The 23,262-nt window shown below is 52.2% G+C and overlaps 10 protein-coding genes across 10 annotated transcripts; 5 read left to right on the top strand and 5 right to left on the bottom strand.

Moving 5' to 3' along the window:
- Positions 1-250: 250 nt before the first annotated feature.
- PG998_011264 (uncharacterized protein) lies at positions 251-3,181 on the bottom strand (the record flags this gene model as incomplete). The annotated part of the gene is made up of 6 exons (XM_066878080.1): positions 251-465; positions 532-1,935; positions 1,964-2,201; positions 2,256-2,454; positions 2,530-3,053; positions 3,140-3,181. The coding sequence occupies 6 exons, from the start codon at positions 3,179-3,181 to the stop codon at positions 251-253; spliced, it is 2,622 nt and encodes an 873-aa protein (XP_066727134.1).
- Positions 3,132-5,327, top strand: PG998_011263 (Mitochondrial-processing peptidase subunit beta; the record flags this gene model as incomplete). The annotated part of the gene is made up of 5 exons (XM_066878079.1): positions 3,132-3,163; positions 3,719-3,965; positions 4,037-4,114; positions 4,200-4,885; positions 4,940-5,327. The coding sequence occupies 5 exons, from the start codon at positions 3,132-3,134 to the stop codon at positions 5,325-5,327; spliced, it is 1,431 nt and encodes a 476-aa protein (XP_066727133.1).
- Positions 5,328-7,121: 1,794 nt separating this feature from the next.
- PG998_011262 (proline-specific peptidase) lies at positions 7,122-8,116 on the top strand (the record flags this gene model as incomplete). Its single annotated transcript, XM_066878078.1, has 2 exons — positions 7,122-7,789; positions 7,864-8,116. The coding sequence occupies 2 exons, from the start codon at positions 7,122-7,124 to the stop codon at positions 8,114-8,116; spliced, it is 921 nt and encodes a 306-aa protein (XP_066727132.1).
- A 1,061-nt stretch (positions 8,117-9,177) lies between these two features.
- PG998_011261 (uncharacterized protein) lies at positions 9,178-9,724 on the top strand (the record flags this gene model as incomplete). Its single annotated transcript, XM_066878077.1, has 2 exons — positions 9,178-9,346; positions 9,405-9,724. The coding sequence occupies 2 exons, from the start codon at positions 9,178-9,180 to the stop codon at positions 9,722-9,724; spliced, it is 489 nt and encodes a 162-aa protein (XP_066727131.1).
- A 1,339-nt stretch (positions 9,725-11,063) lies between these two features.
- On the top strand, positions 11,064-11,409 carry PG998_011260 (uncharacterized protein; the record flags this gene model as incomplete). Its single annotated transcript, XM_066878076.1, has 2 exons — positions 11,064-11,324; positions 11,398-11,409. 2 exons carry the CDS (start codon positions 11,064-11,066, stop codon positions 11,407-11,409), a joined length of 273 nt encoding a protein of 90 aa, XP_066727130.1.
- Positions 11,410-12,624: 1,215 nt separating this feature from the next.
- PG998_011259 (uncharacterized protein) lies at positions 12,625-12,891 on the bottom strand (the record flags this gene model as incomplete). The annotated part of the gene is made up of 1 exon (XM_066878075.1): positions 12,625-12,891. One exon carries the CDS (start codon positions 12,889-12,891, stop codon positions 12,625-12,627), a length of 267 nt encoding a protein of 88 aa, XP_066727129.1.
- A 379-nt stretch (positions 12,892-13,270) lies between these two features.
- PG998_011258 (FAD dependent oxidoreductase-like protein) lies at positions 13,271-14,473 on the bottom strand (the record flags this gene model as incomplete). The annotated part of the gene is made up of 3 exons (XM_066878074.1): positions 13,271-13,710; positions 13,782-14,389; positions 14,451-14,473. 3 exons carry the CDS (start codon positions 14,471-14,473, stop codon positions 13,271-13,273), a joined length of 1,071 nt encoding a protein of 356 aa, XP_066727128.1.
- A 1,886-nt stretch (positions 14,474-16,359) lies between these two features.
- PG998_011257 (uncharacterized protein) lies at positions 16,360-18,352 on the top strand (the record flags this gene model as incomplete). Its single annotated transcript, XM_066878073.1, has 2 exons — positions 16,360-16,589; positions 16,747-18,352. 2 exons carry the CDS (start codon positions 16,360-16,362, stop codon positions 18,350-18,352), a joined length of 1,836 nt encoding a protein of 611 aa, XP_066727127.1.
- A 478-nt stretch (positions 18,353-18,830) lies between these two features.
- On the bottom strand, positions 18,831-19,649 carry PG998_011256 (uncharacterized protein; the record flags this gene model as incomplete). Its single annotated transcript, XM_066878072.1, has 1 exon — positions 18,831-19,649. One exon carries the CDS (start codon positions 19,647-19,649, stop codon positions 18,831-18,833), a length of 819 nt encoding a protein of 272 aa, XP_066727126.1.
- An 813-nt stretch (positions 19,650-20,462) lies between these two features.
- Positions 20,463-21,440, bottom strand: PG998_011255 (uncharacterized protein; the record flags this gene model as incomplete). The annotated part of the gene is made up of 1 exon (XM_066878071.1): positions 20,463-21,440. One exon carries the CDS (start codon positions 21,438-21,440, stop codon positions 20,463-20,465), a length of 978 nt encoding a protein of 325 aa, XP_066727125.1.
- Positions 21,441-23,262: the final 1,822 nt, after the last annotated feature.

Genomic DNA, 23,262 nt, shown 5'->3' with positions numbered 1-23,262 from the left:
TCGCTGCAAGTGCTATTGGCAACTGTGACACGGCAAGTGCCGAGGTAAGCTATATACATCGAATCTATCACAGATGTCACATTTCCTGTCACCAGCCCTGCAAATGTTGAGCGGTACGAAAGGATGAACAACACCATCCTAGGAAAAGCATCGATTTGATGACCAGAAACTATGTCAATCTGTCATATTTGTCTCCAAGTTCCGTGTGCCTTTTCATCAACGTCTGTGTGACTCCATGTATAAGACCTGTTTATTCGTCGATGGAAAAGAAGACCTTGATCTCTAGCTCATTTCCCCATCCAACATCAAGTTTCATCTCATTCCACGCAGCCTCCACATCTATCTGGAGAACACGGGCGTCGGCTTTGCTGATAGAAACGGTATGTGGTGGGATCACTCCACCCTGGATCGTGGCTAGGAAGTCCCCTTCGATCGTCATGTCTGGAAGTGTGGATATATAGAGCCCTGTTTTCAGTTTGTTAGCACCTGAGATACGATAATAGCAATGTGGTGGTTGGAATGATTGCATACCAAGAGTGCCCAGGGCCTTGAGTCGGGTATCAAGCATCACTTTACCGTTATACATTAACTCAAGCTCGCTCGACATGATGGCAGCTGCGCCCGTCATCTTCCCAATCAAACCAAGATTGGCTGCGTATACCGAGCCCTTTGTGTCGCTCTGGAACTGTGATAGTGGGAAGACAGTGAAGATGTCATACCCTCGCACTTCGAGGGAGACCGGCAAGAGCGCGGTAGGCGAGCTGGGTGTGACAATCTCCGATACCTTCTCGCTCTTATGAGCTCGAATGATGTACTTCATCGATTGGATGACTCCAGAGAACCGCGACAACGGGATCAACTCGGTGAGCGGCCGCGAGGAGATGTTGAAAACCCCCAGCATGGGTGTGCCTGTGACAGCTCGACCATGGTAGCAGCCGACTTTGAGCAACGCATCGTCATCGTAGCCATTGTATTGATCGATGCTACGTCCAACAACGCTCGGGCGGAATATCACCGTCTTTCCTCTGATAGTAGGACCCGTCATCTGGCCTATGAGGTTCATATCATGCTCTCCTGGAGTATCTGTGATGTAAATCGGACCGCCGCTCACACACCTTGCTGCGGCGTGAAAGCCAGAGTAATCATGGACTGTCTGAAACATATCCCAGTCCGGAAGCACATTGAGATGTTGTGTGAAAAGTGCGTTGTGTGCATTAGTCCAAATGTGCCATGGATGAGATTTGGGGATTGCGGGAAAGAAATCGTCCGAGTTGCGTACCAGCAATGCCGGCCGGTTGCGTGGCAGTTGCGAGTGGAAGAGAATGTTTGGAGTCTGCGACATGCACGAAATTGCTTTAATACTGAAATGTCGAAGAGACGATATCATCCAAGCATCCAGGTATGTCTTTGTCAGCTCGCGGCGATGCTTCGCGGACACCCATGTGTCGATCATGAACTGGGCATCTGTTTTGACACCGTCTATTCCACAGTCCGAAAGAAACCGATAGAAATCATCGTAGAACTTGCTGACGTCCTGCTTTGCAATGACGGTCATGGGGCCTCCAAGAGGTAGATTACGCCTCTTCGAGTCTTCCCTTTCAACAATGACAGTATTGTAGGTCTTGGCTAGCTGACCACCAGGCGCAACTCCTCCCCAGTAACCAAGTAAGGCATGCCAAACCGCAATGTGCTGAATATTGGGATGTTTGGAGCGGATGTGAGTGATGGTATGCTTGAGGCCTTGGGGGAAGGTCTTGGGGTCTGCCTCAAAGCTGTTCCAGCCTCGTTGAAACTGGCTGGGGTCAGTGTAGTCAATATCCTGCCAGTTATCATCAATGATGAGGCTTGTGACGTTGATGTTGTTCTCGGCGAGTGTGTCAACGGCTTTGTACACCTTCTCGTCCGTCAGATTCTGCCCCAGGGCGTTCCAAGTGCCTGGACTCTGTCAGTATAGTCTTCGAACTGAGCAACTCAGAGATATACTTGCAGTAGCCTAGCCCGTCGTACCAATTCTCCATCCACTCAATCTTGACATCATCTTTCAGCGCCTTTAATTCGTCATCAAGCGCCCCATCGGCCTTCTTGGCTGCCAGTACAACATTCCGGGAATGATACACCACGGCAGCTAGCGCGCTTTCAAAGTGATCTCCAATGGCTGCCAGGACCAAACCGTTCGACTCGGCTTCCCCGTCGTTGCGTATCTGATCTAACGTCAGGACATGATTGCTCATGGCAAGCCGTCATGGATCACTTACATGGAGTGAGACCTGGCCAGATTCTGTATGTCGGAACACAGTCATAACATCGTCAATGCCACTGACTGCAAGCAAAACAAGATGCTGCCCTTGAGGGTTGATGAACCCCAAGACTATGCCATCTTTATCAAGTTCAAACGTGGTTTTGCCGTGCCGAGGCGCAAGCCAAGGCGTCCAAATACGAACAAGAGCAACCCATCTGAGAGGGTCAGTATCATTGTAGCATGCTATCATGATTCAATAATTGACTCTTGGGGTTCGGTGGGGTTTTTACCTTAGATAACCTCCCCACGGGGTACCCAATCGCGTGTCAGCATAGGTGGAATCTTCACCTTTGGCGGCACCGACCGGTGCCTCTATACTCCACAGTTCGGTCCCTCGACTCTGGCTCATGTGCGATTTGATCTTGAGGTCAGGGTTGAGGTCCTTGACAACATCAGCGAAGTCGGTTGTGCCAAGGGCCCTTTCGGGGTTGACCACGACGGCGCCATCGCCAATGCTCATTTGGTCCCTTGCCCAGCGCCAGGGCTCATCGGGTCCTTTACGGAACTTGAATGTGAAGTTGAGGTTGGAAGAAACAGAGAACGAAGAAGTGAAGTATATGCGTATATTATCTGTCTCGACACCTTGTATCGACGTCGAGCCAAGGCCTTCCTTGAGCGGCGTCATTGGCTCTTCTTTCCACTCATCACCATCAGACGAGTGCCAAGCTGCAACTTCCCAAGGCTCATCGGCGTCATTCTTCTCGACTTCAAGAAGAACGGTGAACCGGCCGTTCCCAGCTTTGAGTTGAGTGACCTGGCCCAGAGGAGGGTAGCTTGAGACTTACCCCCATGTCCTCGGTCGATGGCTCAGGTGGGGGGTTTCTGCTTCGGAATGAAGACAGCCTGGAATTCGGTCGCAAAGTCGTAAGGCTCGTCACCCATGGTAGCAGCTCAGTACTTAAGGTACCAACGAAGAAGGAAGAAGAGTGAATAAAGCCTCACCGACCTGGACCAGTTGTGCAGCGTTGATCATCGATGCCAGCGACAAAGCGGGCACTTACAGCATTGGATGACACCAAGCCAAGAAGCAAGTACGGAGTACGCCGTAGCACCTGCCGACTCATCCAATTCCAGTTGGAAACAACCCATTGGCCAATCGTATGCGGGCAAAGTATCCAAGTACCCATGCTTGCTTACATAACGATCTGAGCCAATCGGAAGCGGCCTATTTGACAAATGGGAAATCACGGATCCCCCAAAAGCTCGGGTCAGCTGTGGCTCAAGTCAATTCGTGGCGTTTTGCCCGACGGCTATCGAAAGGTCCGCCTTTCATTTTTCAGAGCTGGCTAACTACACTTGAGGCCCCAAGCTGCGTTGCGTCAAATTACGCACATCACCTACTTCACGACCACATTTCGCCCTTCTCCCCCATCTCAATTCGCGATGGCCTCCCGGAGATTCGCATTGAACCTCGCCCAGGGGGATCCGCAGCCGGGCTGCCCCTTCTGCATTCCGCCCTCTGAAGCGTGGTTTCGCTACTCCCGTCACCTCTCCTCTTGGCGCAAAGACGCAAACAACGACGCTCAAGAATGGTCTGACCGTCGCAACGGAGCACTCCCCCTACGCCTCCACATCTACCGTCGGTGTATGGATAGATGCCGGTTCGCGGAGCGAGACGAACGAGAACAATGGCACCGCACACTTCCTGGAGCACCTTGCCTTCAAGGTTCGAGAACCCGCTTGCCCGGGCCGCCGAGCTCGCAGTCTTCCGTTCAGGCATGTTAACCGTTATCACAGGGCACCCAGAAGCGAACGCAGCAGCAATTGGAGCTCGAGATCGAGAACATGGGCGGTCACCTCAATGCCTACACCTCGGTGCGTATAATTACTCAATTGCCGAGCACCTCCGAAGCGGCGCTGCGGGCAACTTTCAAAAGGCCTCAGGCTGACATGAATACAGCGTGAAAACACCGTCTACTTCTCCCGAGCTTTCAACGCCGATGTTCCCCAGAGCGTCGACATTCTCGCCGATATCCTCCAAAACTCCAAGCTCGAGCAATCCTCCATTGAGCGGGAACGCGATGTGATCCTGCGCGAATCCGAGGAGGTCGAGAAGCAGCTGGACGAGGTTGTTTTCGACCACCTCCATGCTACTGCCTACCAACACCAGCCTCTCGGCCGCACCATCCTCGGCCCTCGCCAGAACATCCTTGATATCACCCGCACCGAATTAACCGGCTACATCAAGGACAACTATACCGCCGACCGCATGGTTCTTGTTGGTGCTGGTGGTATTCCTCACGAGCAGCTTGTCGAACTTGCCGAGAAGAACTTCTCCGGTCTGCCCACCACTTCTTCGCAGAACTCTGCCTACCTCCTGTCTAAGCAAAAGCCCCAATTCATTGGATCCGACCTGCGAGTTCGTGATGACACCATCCCCGCTGCACACATCGCCATTGCCGTTGAGGGTGTAAGCTGGGACGACCCGGATTACTTCACCGCTTTGGTCACTCAGGCCATTGTTGGCAACTACGACAAGGCCATGGGTAGCGCTCCCCACCAGGGCAGCAAGCTCAGTGGCTTCGTCCACTCCAACGACCTGGCCAACAGCTTCATGAGCTTCTCTACTAGCTACAGTGATACTGGGTGAGTTTACTACTCTGCACTTATTATGGCAAGGGCCAATTCTAACATTCGCAGTCTCTGGGGTATCTACCTTGTCTCTGACAAGCTTACCCGTCTCGATGACCTCGTTCACTTCACCCTCCGAGAATGGTCCCGTCTTTCCAGCAACGTCACCGAGTCCGAGGTCGAGCGTGCCAAGGCTCAACTGAAGGCTTCGATCCTTCTATCTCTGGATAGCACATCGGCTGTCGCTGAGGATATCGGCCGCCAGCTCGTCACCACTGGGCGCCGCATGACCCCTGGTGAGATCGAGCGCACTATCGACCAGGTCACCGAGAAGGACGTTATGTCCTTCGCCAACCGCAAGCTCTGGGACCAGGACATCGCTGTCAGCGCCGTCGGCAGCATCGAGGGCCTCCTAGACTACCAGAGAATCAGGGCTGACATGAGCCGAAACTTCTAAGGATTCTGTGTTAGACGATGCTAATTATCGATGGGAGAGGAAAGCCACACGGTCATAGAGTGTAAAAGATACCGCACACTAGTTGTACCATAAAAGAGTTCTCATATGTTAGTTTACCAGTCCGAACCGTGGTGAACATGTTGATACTATCGCCGTGTGCCGTCTTGGAGACGGCGGAAAAGAATGTTGCGTTCTGCGAGAGGCTTTGGAAATTCAAGGCGTTGGATTCGGAGGTAAACACCAACTCTCGGCACATATCTCCCACTTGTCGATAACACAAAACCTGCGTCTTGCAAACTGGACTTGCATGGATATTCTCATGGGCTCAGGGGCTGGTTCAAATACCCATGTTTCATTTTGACAGGGGTGAAGAAGTCGTGGGAAACCAATGGTGTTCCTGTGGAAGGGGTTAGTATACAATATGTGATGAGCTGGAGAGACGCTAAACTACAGACACAAGGTAGCCAAAGCCATAGGGTTCGAGGTAAGATGATTCATAAGTGGTCAAAAATATACATACATACGTAATACCAACCAATCCCAGCTCGTCTGTTACGTTCATTCCCAGCTATCCTCCAAGCTTGAACCACCGGACTACAACACCTTCTCACATACTCGAGCAAATAAAAAGATATTCCAAATGAGAATATATTAGTTTCGAGGTGGAGGTCTTGGGCAGGGTATAAGTCAATGTCTTCTCCATATCTCTCGATTTGCTGTTGTACCAAAGCCAAGCCCCTAGGGAGCTTCACGACATTGCATACCTTTAGCCATCACCTTTTTGTTGGTACTCCTAAGCCGAGTCCTTCTTTCTATGGATTGCTTCATTGTATGGACACTCTCTATGGAAGCGGATCTGTTTGAGCCATGAGGCTAAATTATCGAGTTTAGCGACCTGGGGATATGGATGACTATTGGGCCTTCTGGACGCGCCTCCGGTCTCTCTCAAAGTCAAGGTCACTGTCGCGCTCTCTGAATCGTCTACCCCTGACGCTACTTATGTATATATGACGGTGAGCAAGCTCTCAACATCTTTAGATGGCAACACAAGAAAAAGACGTTGGGGAAAAGGAATAGAAGGCGTTGCAGTCCTAAACCAAGAACAAGTTCCTCATAGTATGAATGTGCGTTGCAGGGTTGCCTAGACACGAATACTACATGACATAGTATTATTCTTACACTCGGGCATAATAATGAGGGGGCCGAGACCACGATGATATGACTTTACACGAATATTGCATTGGAGTGCATTGGAGAGAATCCCTGCACACTTGGTCAACCAAACGCAACATCCGCTTCCGTTGCAAGAATACCTCAGACGGTATCTTATGACGTTGGAAATTCAATTCTTCCATGATTACTGGCCAGAGGCAACTTCCAGACTGATTGAAAATTGCAGTGGTTCTAACGAAAAGTAAATGCCTTACTCAGAATTGTGTGAGCTCTATTAAAAGGCTACACATCTGTGTTAGTAAAGGCAGGCAACTGTCACTGTAACAAGGGGCCGATTGCAATCGATTTTAGTCCGAGCATACGCCGCCATATGCAGTGTTTATACTAAAACTTAATACTGCGTGGCATGCTATGCAGATTTCGTAAAGCGATTGGCCACAAAGATTCGCCTACAACGCAGTAAGAAACGTCCAGGGTATCTGATGTGAGGGGCTGGGGAATCTAGCCGGAGGAACTTCTTGCACACGCACCTTGCTCGGGTTTATAAACAGAACGCTCTCTCCATGGCGGTCTCTTGTTTGCTCTCTGTCCCACACGCATTCGATAATTTGGCTGTTCATAATGGCTTACATAGAAGAGGGAACCGTTGATTTCAAGGTCGCTGGCCTTTCCGAGCCCTGCAAAACATGGTATCAGATTGTGGGTGAGCTCGACGCATCCAAGACACCCTTGATCGTAGTTCACGGCGGGCCCGGAGCATGCCATGACTACCTGCTACCACTGATCGACATTTCCCCTTCAGTGCCGCTGGTATTTTACGACCAGATTGGCAATGGGCGGTCCACGCATCTGCCAGACAAGAACGGCGACGAGGAGTTCTGGTCTGTCGAGCTATTCAAGGACGAGCTCGACAACCTCATCCGTCACCTAGGGCTCCAAGAGCGACCCATTGACGTCTATGGCCATTCTTGGGGCGGCATGCTCGTGGCCGATTGGGCCGGGTCACCCTCGCGCGCGGCGAACCTCCGACGTCTGGTCCTCGCCAGTAGCCTGGCGAGCATGGAACTTTGGCAAACGAATCTCACGGTTTTGAGGAGCAAACTGCCACAGGATATTCAAGACACACTCAAACGTGGGGAAGAGAAAAAGGACTTCGAAAGCCCCGAATACGAGGCTGCCGTCGAGGTCTTTTACAAGCGACATCTCAGCCTAGAGCAGCCCTGGCCATCAAAAGAGGTCCAGGCTGCACTGAACTGGTTTGCCAAGGATCCAACGACGTACAACACCATGTGAGTCTCTCACATCCACCATTGCGTGCATGGGAAACACTCACTACAGAGAGACGTACTGACGATATGCTCAGGTACGGTCCCGCCGAGCTGTACATCTCCGGCTCACTTCGCAACTGGACTTGTATCCCGCTGCTGGGCAATATCCACGCCCCCACCCTGATCATCAACGGATCTGACGATGAATGCCAGGATGCGGTGATGCAGCCTTTTTTTGACCGCATCGAGAAAGTGAAATGGGTTACAATAGACGGTGCTGCTCACTTCACGCATTCTGACCAGCGGAAGAAACATATGCAACACCTCGAGGCTTTTCTTACCGCCTGACGCCTGGCGCGGGTATAGGCGTGCCATCGAGTAAGGGGTTGAGAATGATTTGTAGTGAACCAAGGTCTTTGATAGCTACCTACACATGCCGCGATTCGAGACTGAGTTGCTCTCGGCTGGTTCAGGGTCGTTTGTAATTCGATTAAATTACTACAACAGGAGATAACGGTGAGTAATCCTGAAATGACCGTGGATGAATCATCACTAGCGACTCAACACAGCCTACAACGGGCATAATTGGTTGCGCGAGTGAAGTGAAAGTTGCCTAACGGATTTGATTTGATATTTATGGAAAACAGTATGAAGAAATGTGTTGCATGTTTAGATTTCGGGTTTCGTTCATAATTCGCCATTTTGATATATAATACATTACGTCCAATGGCCATCCAGGCAGAAAGGTGGTAAGGGGGAACACACCTACTGGGCTGAGTCTTCGGATACTCCTGGAATCCCTTACCAAAACTCGATGAACACGGGATTACTAGGTAATCGAGGTACCACTCAGGAGATACTCTACTAACCTGCCTTCTCGAACGGGCCGGGCGCCAGCAATGGCTATTCGGCAATCATACGTTAAAGTGACACTCAGGTCTTATGATTCCGTCCCGCGGTTTTGCCAACAAGATGGCTTACGCGATTGGGTGAAAAGATACAGAGCTGGCTGGACGGTCGTATTGTAGCAACATGCAGTCATCTTATTACGATGAGATGGTTCCATTGATAACCATTTATCCGGTCTTGGTAAGTGTGCTATTGGGCCGAGATCAATGAGGGCGCCTCACCTCTGCATGGTAAGGTCTAGCCACTATGCAATGGAAAAAGCAACAGGCGCAGAGGCACGTTGATGTAGTATTTGAAGCGCGATGAGTGTGCGTTCCGCATGCTTTCTCCAAGCGACCCTAAGACATGGAAGAGAATAACGCACGATACGGCCGGTAATAAATAGGGATAATACGTCGCCTCGCCCGGGCAAGGCAATATGTACTTATAAAACTCCAACGGGTAGAAGAGAAAAAGGAATTTCAAATTTGTAAAAGGCATTTTCTAATCTCAAGAGAATCATGAAATCCTTGGTCCAGATACTGTTAGGCCTTGCCCTTGCCAGTGGCGTGCTTACACATGCAATGGAAGCACCGATCTCCAAGCCACAGCTCGTCACTCTGGTATTCCACAGCGCCGATGGTCAATATAACTTGAGGCTCCCAGCTGATGGCCGTGAGCATCTAACCAGTATGCCATTTCTTCGATTGCCCAGCTTCCAGCCTTGACTAACACGCCGAAATAATAGACAACGCCAAGGCCGTGAACTACATTGACGCGCCCGACTTCACGGCACAGAAGCAATGCGTCTTCCGAACGCCCGGCAAGGTGGCGCTCGTCAACGGCATTGACAGACGGGGTCTGCAGCAGATCCTCCTTGGGCCGCCGCAGCCCGTCATCGGTGTCACCTGCTCCGGCACCTGCGTCCCGACGTGGGTCACATGCGTCAGCACGAGCACTGGGGTCGAGCGCGGGGAGTGCTGTAGCGGTTACTGTGATAAGGGTAGGTGTCAGCCTTGGTTGTCGCCCGCTGCGATGGTTGGGGATAGACGATCAAGGCTGGCCTAGGCTGGGACGGACACACAGTTGTCAATATGATACTCAGAGGTATAGGGGGTAAGGGAAGAGATTTACGGTTTCGGCCCGAAAGTAAAGATTCAGGCCAGCACATATAAATAATCAGTGTAATGGTCGGATCCCTGACATAGATTAAACGTGGATATTTTTCATACATGCTTTATCTGCCGCCTGGACCAATCCCTGAATTGTTGCCAGTCAATCCGTTCGAGCCTGTCTATCTTCATAGTAGCACATTGACACGAGACAGACCACGCGGTAGGATGATTGCCGAAATCTCAAATCATGCCGAGACAAAAAGGAGTTGTTTTGTCACAACCTTCCAGTGCGGGGAGAACACGATGAAATCACATCACCAGCGGGAAGGTAATAAGGTCAGTATTGCCACCATCAAGGAGTCGTCTCAGACCCTCACCCAGAGTTCGGATGCATCATCCTGTCATCTGACCTACTCGCGGCCGAAGTACGAATGACACCTTTCGTCTTCTCTTCCGTGTGCTGTCTATGGAAGGGATGGCAGAATATTTCTATTTGCTAAGCCAATCTACATTGTCCCTTTACTAACAAAGGTTCAGACCTCCTAAATACAGGGCGATATTTCAAATCCAATATGCTTTGACTGCGGTAAAACCGTCGCATCTGCAAGCCACCAAAGCCTACACTTATGCCTATTTTCTCCTTGTTCCATAGAGATATACTTCATATGTACCTTTGCAACATGCAGGGTGGTGCATTAGCTGAAGAGAAGCGTGACTTGCTACCGACTGACCATGCGCTACGATCCCAATGAGTATCAAACTTACCCCTTTCTGCTACGGGAATCCAGGTTCAAATTTCCAAATGTCCCATTATGATATGGAAGACGGGTATATAAGAATGTCAAGAAGCCCAGGTAGATTTCTCAGGTCTAGTATCTCATCGGCCAGTCTTAGCCCAGTAGTTCTGGTTCCATTCTTCCATTCTCCTGCCCTTTACTAGACTTTTCCTTCTTTCACCCCCTTCATTTTACCCAGTCTTGGCTAGTTATTGCTATCATCCGCTGGTTCTCGGATTTGGCTCTCTTTCTTCCTCACTATCTCTACTTTTCCACACTCGTCGCAATCATGAAGTTCTCCATTATACCCGCCTTTCTTCTCGCCGCTTTCGCCGCCGCCTGTGTGCCCGAGGGCCGAGCCTGCGCCGCCGGTGGGGATAAATGCTGCCTCCGGCGTTCATGCGTTTCATCAACTCAGGGCAGCTCACTGGGTTTCTGTGTGTCCATCGACGCGAAAGAGCTTTTGAATCAACCGAGGCCGACCCCTGTTCCCGCCCCTCCCCCGCTGCTCCCATCATGGGCGGTGGTGGTGCCAACCAGCCCAATAATGGCAACAACCCCAACGGTAACGGTAACGGTCAAAATCCTGCTCAGAGTGGCGGCACGGGCAACGACGGCAACGGGGGTGGTCAGCCTATGAACCCTAATAACGGCGGCCAACAGGGCGGCAACAACAGCGGCAATGGCCAGGGAATGTTCCCCGTGGGCAGCGGCCAAGCCCCCAACGCTGCGGTTAATCAAGCCAGTACCGGAAAGTCGCCGTTCTACCTCGTGCCTGTAAGTGCCATCTATCTACTTTACCCAGCCATAAACCGAGCAAAAGCTTACAAATACTACGTACGTCAACCAGACCGAAAACTGAGATCCACAAACTGTGTCACTGCATGTCTTTGGTGTTGCCCGACTACTCATGGCATGTTCTCTGTACTCAAAATGATAGGGTAACGGTGGGTGGGGAGGGAGCTGGGCTCATGTTTCTTCTTTATGTCATGTTTACGGCTTTTCAGGAGAGACACTCACCTGCAGTGACTCTGCTGGAGCTGTGGTGGTATGTCACCAACATCACTATTTCTATCCTTAATCTCCAAGGCTCTTGTGGTAGCTTCCTGGTTCCTATTCAAATAACCTTGTACGCATCACACGCGAACAACGAAGAAAATGGTATTCGGCCACGGACTAATAGTCTTATAATTGAGCTATATTACACACAGTCAATATGATGGTGCACCCGAAACTAAACATTAGAAGTTGTAACACAATCATATTAAGCCGTAGAGATGGCCGGCATCTGAAAATCACCTTCAGCTCGTCAGAGACTAAACATCTCTAGTATTTGTAATAACACTTGCCTATCTCTGCTTCTGGCCTTTAACGTAGCCCACTATGCCGGTATTGATGTGATTTAAAGGCAGTCCCAAGACGATCTGACAAATCAAACAGTACAAGTCCTTCCGATATCCCATACCCCCAGAGATTAGCCGCACACTTGTGGCGGATATGTAATGTTAACAGTTCAGTCCTCTTCACACATCAAAACCACACTAATTGAAGCAACATAGCCATGTTCTTTCTCTTGCAAATAATCTCCGGTAAGTGGGACAAAACGTCGGTCCGTGTGGTCAAACATCAGTTGACTTGAATGGTATTGGGTTGGAAACACCCGCCCCTTATGTTTGACTCAAACGCCACGCCAGGATGGAAAGCCACGGAGGCTACGTCTGATCTGCCGCTCGCGGTAATGGTTGGCTCGTCGTCCTTTAGCTATTGGACAGTCGACCGACTGGATGGCGAAGCCATTTCCGGTGCCGCACAGCATACCGAGATTTGCGTCGAAGCTGATCAACCCGTCTTGAGTTTGCTAATGTCAGCATCCTTTGTACACCATGACACGAAGAAGTCAGTGAGATTGCGTCGTACCTGTATTGATTGACGTGACAGCAACTGTGTTGTTGGTGGCAGAGTATAGGCATTCACAAGTCAGCGTGCCATAGGTTGATGTGTTGCTCTTAGACACGGCCATGGTGCAGCCCGTACAGGACGTGTTGAAGCCGCCGGTCCTGCGTCACATACAGAACGGTCAGTGAGCGTACCATCGAAAGTAATATAAGAACATGGACATGCCATACCCGTTCACTGCAGCAATCAGTCTACCCTGGCTGTTGGCGAGGCACTGGCCAAGGTTGAGTTCCTGGCAGCCAGAAACATTGCTGTCACCACATTCCGCAGCGATGACGAAACCTTCGCTGGTGTAGCCGTAGGTAAGAAGGTCACAGAAGTTGAGGTAGGAGTTGGCGAGAGCCTGCCCCAGGACCAAGATAAAGACGAAGAAGGCCTGACGCAGCATGGTCGTTGTTGTAGAGTAAGTCAGTTGGCGAGACGATTGAGTGACAGATGCGAATGGCTGTGATCAGACAAATAAATCACAGATGAGCGCCAACAGTCGGAGAAAAGAGAGAGTGCAGTTCAGTTTCAATTGATCAAGCTGGAATGGTCAGCGAAGTTCATTCTGGATGGAGTTCAATTCACTGGAACGCAGTGGAAGTTGACAAATACAGTATGGCTACAGCAAATTGCAACTCTGAAGAAGTGAAGTCAGTCAACGTTCGTGCCTTCCGCTATATAATTATTGGCTTAGCTTGACCACTGCTGCGATGGTTCCTTCTCAGTCTACATGTCATTCTAGGCTCATGTCCTGCTCCTCCTACTTGGCGACATCTACTTACCTACAATCTAGACTTCTGGCTTGGAGACTTGTCTCCCAAATGTCCAGACAGCAAGCTCGCCACAGCTTCACTCACGCCCCAGCTCAGCTCATAGCCCCTTCCTCCCAGACCATATGCATGTATGATGCACTGGCCATCCTGGGTGAGCTCCTTCTCTAGTCGCATTCCATTCTTTCGTGTCGGTCGCCTGCCGACAATATCGGCAATGACTCGGTACTTCTGATCTTGGCCAAGTATCTGGGGATATGTCGCGGCAAAATTGTGAAGCAACGAGGTCCTCACCTCAGAAGACGGGTGAGGGTCCCAGTTGTTCGGCTCCTTTGTGCCTCCAATGACGGTGCCTCCATCAAAATTGCGTGGTACCGAGAATGACCATGAACCGTCCGCATTCTGTCGGGTAATGGTTGCCAGGCACGGGTTTGCCACAAGACAAGTTTGGCCTGGTAGACAATAGTCCGTCAGCACCGCAAACGATCAGCAAGACCAAGGCCAGATAGCTTCCAGGACGTACCTCTCGTGACGAAGACGTTGTCATCACCGAATCCAATGCCAGAAGCATTGATCACGGCATCAACCTTCCCCAACTCTCTCATCTCGAAGATCTCAACTGGGCTCCTCACTTCCTTCTTGACAACCTTTCCCCCGAGATACCCAAACCGCCGTAGTAGGAAGCTACAGTATACCATGGGATTTACACACCAGCTGTTATACTCAAACCCCATTTTCACCTTGTCATCGGGCAGTTCTTCTGCTGTCAACATCCGGAACCCTTCCATGCCCAGACTATTGGCCTTGTGCGCGTCCAGAGCTTTATACACAGGGCTTGGGGCTTCGAGATACTCTATGCCCGGCAGGAAGGTGATACCCGCACAAGGATGGTTCTGGTTTATTTCACGCATGCGGGCGAAAGTCCGAAGTGCCATGGCATGCTCACGCTCTTCCGCAGCATTCGTCGGCACAATCCAACGGTTGTGTGCGCCGCCCCATGGGGAAGTGTAGTCGATCTGCAGCCTAGGGTCTACAGTCTCGAAGGGGCCTGGAAAGTCTCTAGCAATGATCGTGACCTGATATCCCCGTGATTGGATCTGAAGGGCCGAGCTAAGCCCGATGACGCCGGCGCTGGAGAGTGATTCAGTGACGGATGTCTTCTGATTGGGCCAATATAGGATTACGTGCTTACCCTAGTACGACTACTTGTGCCATTGTCTTTGCCAAAGAACAACCTTTTTCTCAAGGAGAAGCAAAATCTCAGAGCTTCAGATAGTGTGATTTCCATGAAGTAAGTGTACACACCAGTTTCAACGATTGCGTCAGTGCAGATGACATGGCATGATGAAAGTAATCGAGCCGGCATTGTAACACGAATGTTCTCGGATATCCGAGTATCGGAGCAAGCGGGGCATTTGGTAGCCGCCATGGTTTCTTCGCCCGGGTGACTTCTTCGGGGATAGCATCATGTCGTGTTTTAGGAACCAAAAAAGAGCCAATCCTTGTTGTTGTCATATAAAGAGGAACGCTCCAAAAGAATGGACGGCAGAACTGCCCGTCACTCAGTTCAAGATAAGCAACTATACCGACATTAACAACTAAAGCTTGGCCACAGGGTGCGGCAAAGGCTAATGCAGATGTCCTCTGATTGGTACTATCCAATGGTGCTGTTTGATTTGCCGCTCAGTAGTGCCTAAACACCTAAACAGCAGTGTCTGCGACAATCATACGGGCACTTGGGTCGCACACTCGCTTGTTGCGCTTTTCAATTCAATAGCAAATGGGCCTTCATGGACTAGGAGAGCCAGCCAATTGATTAGCTGGACGAAGAGGTTGGCAGTTGGCTTGGCTTGCCCACTATTACAATCTCATCAGGCCGATTTGAAGGATATCTCCCTTGTTCAAGCTTGAGATCTCCTCTTCAGATTGCTTGCCACGCAGCCAACCGATTTGGAACATGATCGGCAACACCGTTGCAACTGACCGCTCGGCACGACCTCTCATCGCTTATAGAAACCCGCCCAGCTTTCAGCCCGACCGCCTGCGAGGCGCTCATGATTCCAGTCAGTCTGGATTGAGTGAGCACCGGATGCGTGACATCCTTTTTCTTTCTCGTCGTTATTTCCGTCAGCAGCAATATACGAAGGGAAGACGGTGAGCCATATTGATCTTTATTGCCGCTGGACAAGGCTCCAATTGGGTGATATCAGAGGCAAGATATTCAGGCCCACCAGCCATCAACACCTCGGAACAGGGATCGTGCATGGCCCAGGCCAATCAGTATCCGTATCACAGCATCATAGCCGCCGGCCCTTCAGACGACAGAAAATTGCACCAAGAAGCGCGAGACTTTCTGCACTGCTATTTTCGTCCCCTGGCAAATCAAAACCCCCATTTGCTGACCTGGCCAACCAACCCCTCCCTCCCCCTGTTTGTCACCTAGTCTGTATTGCTGCACATCGCATGCTAGGGAACGGAAAATGATATGAGAGAGCGACACACAAATAACCCTGCGAACCCGCGGTTCCCACCAACCATCCACTCATGATGGGCGCCAGCGCGTACAAGTGCCGCTGATGTGCGTCCTGGGCAACTTTAACTACTGCGGAGGAGGGGCCTCGCTCGGAGATGCTGCAGGGTCTGGTCAAGTCAGCGCCTGCAGACGGTAGGCGTGTTGGTCTTCCTGTCCCTGGCGCTCTCTCCTCGGCGGTATATACCCTTCTTGCTCCCTTGCCTGGCTTATTTTGCCTAAAGCTAGAAAAATAGAAGAAGAGTTGCTATTCTCATATCTTCGGTCTCAGACCTTACTTGGGTCTATCGCTTGTTGGTTCTATCTTTGCAGATTCTTTCCTGCACGGTTCATGCGCTGTGATACTTCTCGTGTCTCCCATTGATCTTCTTTTCCACATACTGAAAGAAGCCAAGCCATGCCCCAATAATAGTGACTTATTCGCCTCCCTTACAGCTTGGGACCGTCGGTCATCTGATTCTGGATATTCGGAAAGTTTTGCCGTTTTCAAGGCGTACATCGGAAGGCGCACGAGGCCAGGGTTTCTGTTTGATACAGACAGGAAAAGGGTAGCTTATAGCCGGCAAAAAGGATGGCATCGCCATCGACTGGGGCCACTGGAGGGTTCTCCTTATTCCCTAATACAACAAAACCGCCGTCCAGGAAAACGACACCTCGGCCTCGTGCAGAGACACCCCAATCATCCACTCGGGAACCACGTCCCTCGCTCGAGATGACACCCCCACGGAATAACCACGGAAGACGGACGCCGGAGGGCGGCGACCTTTCCCAGTTCGTCATTGACGGCTCGCCGCTTTACGCGTCAGGGGGAGGCGGACGGGAGCACCCTATTCTTCTCCCACTTCTCATCCCCAGAACCAGGCTCGCCGGCACCAACGAGAAGAGCAGCCTACTGTTGTCGCCGCCACTGCCGCCGTTTCCCAACCGGTCCCGGTCTCGGAGGCGCCGCCGCGGACAGATACGGCCTTGTCCGGGGCCAGTACGCTTGTGCGAGACGCCAGCTACCGCTCGAGGAGCTCCATTGCCAAAAGGCCCATGGCGGACGAGGAGGAGCCCGAACCACTGCCGGTATCCTCATCAAATCCCGCGGAAGCAGGTCTTCGCTCGATATTCCCGCAGTACGATCACAACCTCCCATTCGACCGTCAGGACTACTACCCCACCCAAACCAGTCCTCGACATATACCCAGGCAGGTGATCAGCCGCCAGTCGCATTTCCCCCGCCACAGCAAGAAGAGGAACAGCAGCAGCAACAGCCATTGGAACAACGGAATCCACAACAACAACAACAGCAGCAGCAGCAGCAGCAGCAAGCAGCAGTACGAAGTCCCGTCCGCAGCCCCATGAGCGCGGGCTCTACACAGACGCAGCCGAGATGGCCGACAATGCCGAACCCGCGACGGTACCAGGACCCGCCCGTGATCCCGCCTGTGAGCACGATCGAGGACTTAAAGGACTACTGGAAGGCGGCGAATGGGTGGAAGGCCTCGGGGAGTGAGGGGCGGATCTTCTGCATGAAGCTGACGTCGGAAAAGGACACGCCCATCTACCACCTCTCATCAACAAGCCAGAGCCTGTACCATCTCAAGATCAACCCGACCTCGGCCTCGGCCTACGTCACCCTGAGCCGGCACGACCCCTCCAAGCCGTTCAAGGAGCGCGACCCGGCGGCGGACCGGCCGAGCGGGATCCTCGCGGCGCTGCGCGAGGCCCACGACAAGAACAAGACGTGGCAGGAGGCCATCAGCACGACGCTCGAAGAGGAGACGCGCCGGCTCCCGCCTAACGACGGGCTTGTGGCGCTGCTGTACCCGTCGGCGGCGACCAAGATGGCGCTCGACAAGCCGGGCGACAGCCAGGCCGTCGCGGCCGCGGAGCGCGAGTGCGCGCGCCTGGTCTGGGACGAGGACAGCCGCAACTACTTCCTGGCACACCCGGCCCTCGCGACGCCCTTCTGCGTCACCGTCGAGCGCAACCCGGCCTGGAGCCGCACCGAGTACACCATCGAGCACATCGAGTCGCCCCAGCACCTCGGCAAGCTGACGCGCGACGGCACCGGCGAGGGCTTCCTCGAGCTCGACACTGGGGTCGCGGGCCGCATCGAGGCCTACTACATCCTTGACGTGGCCGTCTGCGCCCTCATGCTCGTTGCCAACCTTGACGAGCGCAACACGTCCCACGTTGAGCACTTCGAGCCGCCGCCGCCGCCGCCATTGATCAAGGCGCCCTCCTCGGCGCATCTGCGGGATAGTCTGATGAGCCGGCTGAGCGGTCGTCTCAGCGACGAGAACCTCGCAGCCAACAAAAAGAAGCACAAAAAGAAGAACAGCAAGAAGGGAAGACATCGGTTCGAAGAGTTTGAGCTGGACCTCGAGAGCCAGTCAAGCAGCCTGGGCAAGCTCGAGGTCCGGGATCGGGACAAGCTCCCGGGCTTCACGCGGACCGTCATCAAGCTCATCAGCTTCGCCTTCAAGTGCGTCATCTGGACGCTGACGCTCGTGTTCAAGACGCTCGTGGCCATCATTTCGGGCATGAGCAAGTGTCTGACAAGCGAGAAGCTATGATATTGATGGTGGTGGTATCAAAAGTGCGGCTCTACTGGGCTGTTCATGTCATTGTTAGTAGTATATCATGAGGAATATGACGGATCTTTTCTATCGGCTTTATTGGGTCTCATTTTCATTTTGCCAGGTATGGTCAGTATATAACGGACGGACGGACGCGAATAGGATACCCTTAGTTACTGTTAAGTTAGGGCAGCATTTCACACTGTTGCATCTGGGAGGGGGTGGGGAGTTCTTCCATCTGGGATCATGGATCAGGGAATAATGTATTTGGGGGCTTTGGGAGAAAGAATATTCAAGGAAAACCAAAGAGGTGTTCAATGCTCTCGATCTGTATGTTTAGATCTATTTCTTGGGTATATCAAGATAGCCCCTCGCTGGCGGCCATGGACTATTAACGCCGCATCTCGAATGTCGAGACAATACCAAAACTTTTCTTCTTCTTCATGACTGGCATTGAAAAGATGTGTGTTTATATCTATCGCTTTCTCTCGCGAACCTTGAACTTCTTGCCCGATTTCGTTGTACCGCCGATCGTTGATGTCTTGGCCATTCTCGCACGCTGAAGCTCCAACTCGTTCTCAGCCGTTGATAGGGTCTTGAGCTTTTTCCGCGCCAACTGAAGTCGCCTGTGCAGCTTCAGAAGCCGTCTTTGCCTTTGCTCGGCGCGTAGGGTCTCTGGGTCCTCGTCGTCGTCGTCACTCGGTGTGTCTTTTTCATCCAGTTTTTTCTGTGCGGCTTCCTCCTTCTCCATGTCGGCCAGGATTTTGTCTTCGCGATCCGCCACGGCGTCGGTGAAGACTATCTTCTTGGGCTTCTTGTTGTCATCCTCATCTTCCCACTCGTCATCGTCGTCGTCGTCGTCAGCTGACCGAGGAGGGCCGCTCAAATTGCCGCCCATGCCTACCACCCTCTCCTCTAGCGCCTTGACGTCTTTGCCGGCGACGTTGCGCATGGTGCGCAGGTAGCCCATGTCTTGGGTCTTCATGAGGCGGACGACGTCCATGGGCAGGGCCTTGTTGCCGCGGTCGCCGTCAACGGTGCCGGTCCAGCGCTTGCCCTTGCTGGCCCAGGTCGAGGGGCCGGCGCGGCTGATCATGCCATGGTAGAATTCGTCGTCATTCTTCTCTTCGACCTTCTTCTTCAGGTTCTTGAGCTGAGTCTTCTTCTTGTTGAAGTCCTTGGCGCGCAGGCTGTAGTCCTTGTGCTTCTCGAGCAGGCCGAAGCGCTTGCGGTCAGCGGGCTGCGACCGCTCCTTGTGATTGCGCCGTTGGACGGCATTTCGCATGGACGACATGGCGGGCCTCTTTTATGGTGTGTGAGGCTGATGCGTTTGTGTCGAGCCGGTATGCTGCGGAGCAAAATGCAGTTTTGTCGTTGATCGTCTTGAAGGCGTTTGGCCTTGGGATTGGATTGCTGCTGATGCTCAAGAGGTTTGAACTTTTAAGTGGGTTCTCCGTGGGGTGTGGGGCAGCCAGATAAGCGCTGGTGTTTGTACGAATGGCCGCCGCCCAGAAGGGCCGCCCACCCTCAGTCATCCTCAGTCACGAAACTACAGAGGGTGCTCTGCTCATAGTTCACATGCTTCGCAGGAGTTATCATAAATGATCCTTCTTGGAAGGCAATTGAATTAACCAATTTGATGATTACTACAGGACAAAATCCTTCGATTTTGCTTTCCAATTTGGGTGGGATATGGCTAAAACTACAAATAAGACAAAGTAAACGTAAGTTGACCGTTGAGTACGATGTTGGGGTTACAGAGTTCATGGCAACTTGGCATAGATGGTGCGACCGCCCTCGTCCATCTCGCGGCGGTTTTTCGTCCCACTCCTGTTCGTAATTCTTCCGAAAAGGTGCACTTCTTCCACCCTTCCAGACCCAAATGGCATTTCTGCGCAGTATCCAGAAAACTTGGAATGCCTTCCTCTCGGGGCTGCTTTCTGCTGCAGGAGCATACAACACGCGCGGACGCATCAGGTTCGCGGGCGTAGTTGTTGGGGTATATGGATGTCGAGGCCTCGCTGGCCCAATTCGACGTTGGGGGTATCTTGGTTAACTTGATTCTTCGCTGTTCGAGATCTTACGATTTCGACCCATTCCATTTCCCTCATACGGTCTGGCCTCTGCCAAAGCTGTGACCGACATGAGCCCTATAGTCGTTTTCCCAATACCGCCCGGCTGACCACGCGTTGTAACCAGTCTGCAAACTCGTGGTGGTGTCCGGGACAGCCCAGGTCTGCGCACCCTCCACCGCAGTAAAAGGCCCTGTGTGTGTAGCGAAGCTGTATAGATCGGCCAGGTCGCAATAGTTCGGCGACGGTGCTGGTGACGAAGGTGCTACAGGCTTTGCTGGGAATAATGATGACGGGGAGGTGATAGATTCTGTTGGACTAGGCGTCCTGTCGGTGGCGTAGCCGCCTCTGCTGCCACTTCTGCCTCCCCATTCCCTGGACGGCTTGCTCCGCAGGATGACAGACTCGAAGTCGTCGTTGCTCATGCTCATGCTCATGCTATCACTCCAGCCAAACGCGCTGGCATTCAGCTGGGCCTTGGCCGCCAGCCGACGCACCAGCTCCGCGTGCGACTTGTTGAGCATCTTGCGCACGAAGGCGCGCAGCGCGAACTTGCACCGCGCTGTAGAGTCCACGCGGATGTAAAGGCCTGTCTCGCTTGGCTGCGGACCGAGTTTTGGCGAGGAAGAAGAGACTGGAGAGGAGGGGGATGAGGATGAGTATGGGCTTTCTACGACGCTCCAGACGTCCTTGAGCGTGGTACCGGCCCGCGCGTGCACGTGTACTTCGAGGCCTGTGGGTGTGCTCTGGAACGCCCCTGTGTATGTGTACTGGCCGTTGATCAGTTGACCGGGCAGGTAGGAGATCTTGTCCGTTATGCTCCACCAGGAGGCGTTGTCAAGGTGCTGCTGGTCCGCCGGTGGGCTGGCAGGCGCCTTGATGGGGTGTCGCTCCTTGACGAGCGGGGACAGGTCGATGATGTCCTCGTGGTTATGCAGGAACTCGATGACAGCCTGCCGAGTCACGTTGCGCGGTAGCTTGCAGGTGTGCGTCACAGTAACAGAGCTCGACATCTTTGCATAGGAGTCAGGTGATAAGTATGATCCTAGTCCGCAGCTAACTGGAGCTTGAAGTTATGAAGATATAAAGACCAAGTCGTGAAATTGGAAGATATCATGGATTCCACGATCTATATAGGAGATATTCTGGCTTGGAAGGATCGAGTTGAGAGGGGGATTCTCAGGAAAACATAAGCAGAAGCTCAGGTATTTCTCTTCTTTGATTAAATGTCATCAAACAGCACATCAGCGGTGACACGGCAGCCTTGTAGGGTTGCCTCTGTGCCTCCTGTGCCCTCGATGCGGCAGTTGTGCTTACGTTGGATTTTGGATCAGCGGGGCCACGTGCGGTGGATGTCTTTCTCCCTGTCTTTCCCTCAGCAATTGGAGGGGGTGCGGGATGGTAGATGGGTATGCATGCGAGGGACTTTGATAGGTAACTTCCACTGCTTTCACGTCCCTCCATTTCACTCCCAGTTTCTCGGGCCCGACCTGCTACTAGTATCGACGGGCTTGACGGAGAGTCTCAATAGCTCGGCCCCGCAGTCGGGGAATTCAACGACTATAGTCATCCCCACGCGGCACCAAGTGCCTTCAATCCAAATCAGCCAGGCAACAGAGCAAACAACAACAAATTCCCTTTTTCCATTTGTCGCGAATCATCCACTCAATCCCGGCTTGGGGGATTCCGCTCGCATGTTTCAAATAAAGTCAGAAACCCACGTGGCTCTCCCCATTGCAGCACCCGTTACGACTCTTCCTTTTCATGCAATGGAAGGGCAATGGAAGGCCAGGAGGGTTTAGGACCCCAAACTTGGGGTCTGGGAAGGGGTTGTCCACCGTCATCTTCTGGTCGTATGGGTGGTGTGCTATGCATCGCAGCCAACCAGAGTGGACGATTTGACCCCAAGGTGGTATCTCATGCAGGCTGACCACATGGTCTTAGAAAGCAATTTCGGAGGCACCGTCGAGCGATGGAATGCTAAGCTGGACTGCATACGTGCTATGTCCATAGGACTGCATTATGATGGGATAGGTAGACACCATTTTCTGGAGAAGGCTGCCTTCGTTGAAAGTGACTGGTTCGGATCCGGGAGGGCGAAAGCTGGTCGTATCGCACATGAGACATGGAAAATCGATAGCAAATGAGGTTGTCAGCAAATCTACTGAAACTCCCCACCTCGTTGACCCCAGTCGAGGGGAACTTGGCACCCATGACTGTACGACGATAAGCCGCTCTTTATTATTCAACATCGTCTGTCAGAACCAGGGAGCTCAACAAGATAGGATTGAGAAGGCCATTGCCCTTGATTCGTGATATTAGGTCATCTCGATTGCACTGCGAGTCCTGGCAGGCTTAGCCCCATGCATGTTATGGTCGGCGAAATATCGCTTCTCACGGTTGGGAACAAGAATGCACAAACTACAGGTCTTTCTACGGACTGGAAGTTGGATCCCGTCAGAACGACAGAGAGGGGAATACCGTGGGGTCCAAGATGTAAACCTACTTCAACCGACATGGTTAATATATGTATTGAATGCGCTGACAAGAGTGCAGACTGCTCGAAAGGTCTAGCAAGGAGAGCCCAAACTAACTTTCTCATTATCGTAAAGCGCCAAAACACCAGTCGCCAGAGTTACTCAGTCCAGCAATCTGTCATCCTCAACTAAGTCTATACCAGAACGCATCCCAGACAGATACACAAATTCCACCTCTTGAAAACAGAACGGTGTAGATAAGGGCTATGTCGTTTGTATGGTCTTCTGAATTTGAGGATGCGCCTCAGATCTTGCATACAGTTTAGTTGTGCAATGTCCAAGAAAAGGGTTCTCTGAC

The sequence above is a fragment of the Apiospora kogelbergensis genome (assembly GCF_038363985.1).
Source record: "Apiospora kogelbergensis strain CBS 113332 chromosome Unknown utg000007l_segment0_segment0, whole genome shotgun sequence".
NCBI lineage: Eukaryota > Fungi > Ascomycota > Sordariomycetes > Amphisphaeriales > Apiosporaceae > Apiospora > Apiospora kogelbergensis.
The sequence above is the reverse complement of the archived record's forward strand: the minus strand, read 5'-3'. Positions and strand labels throughout refer to the sequence as shown.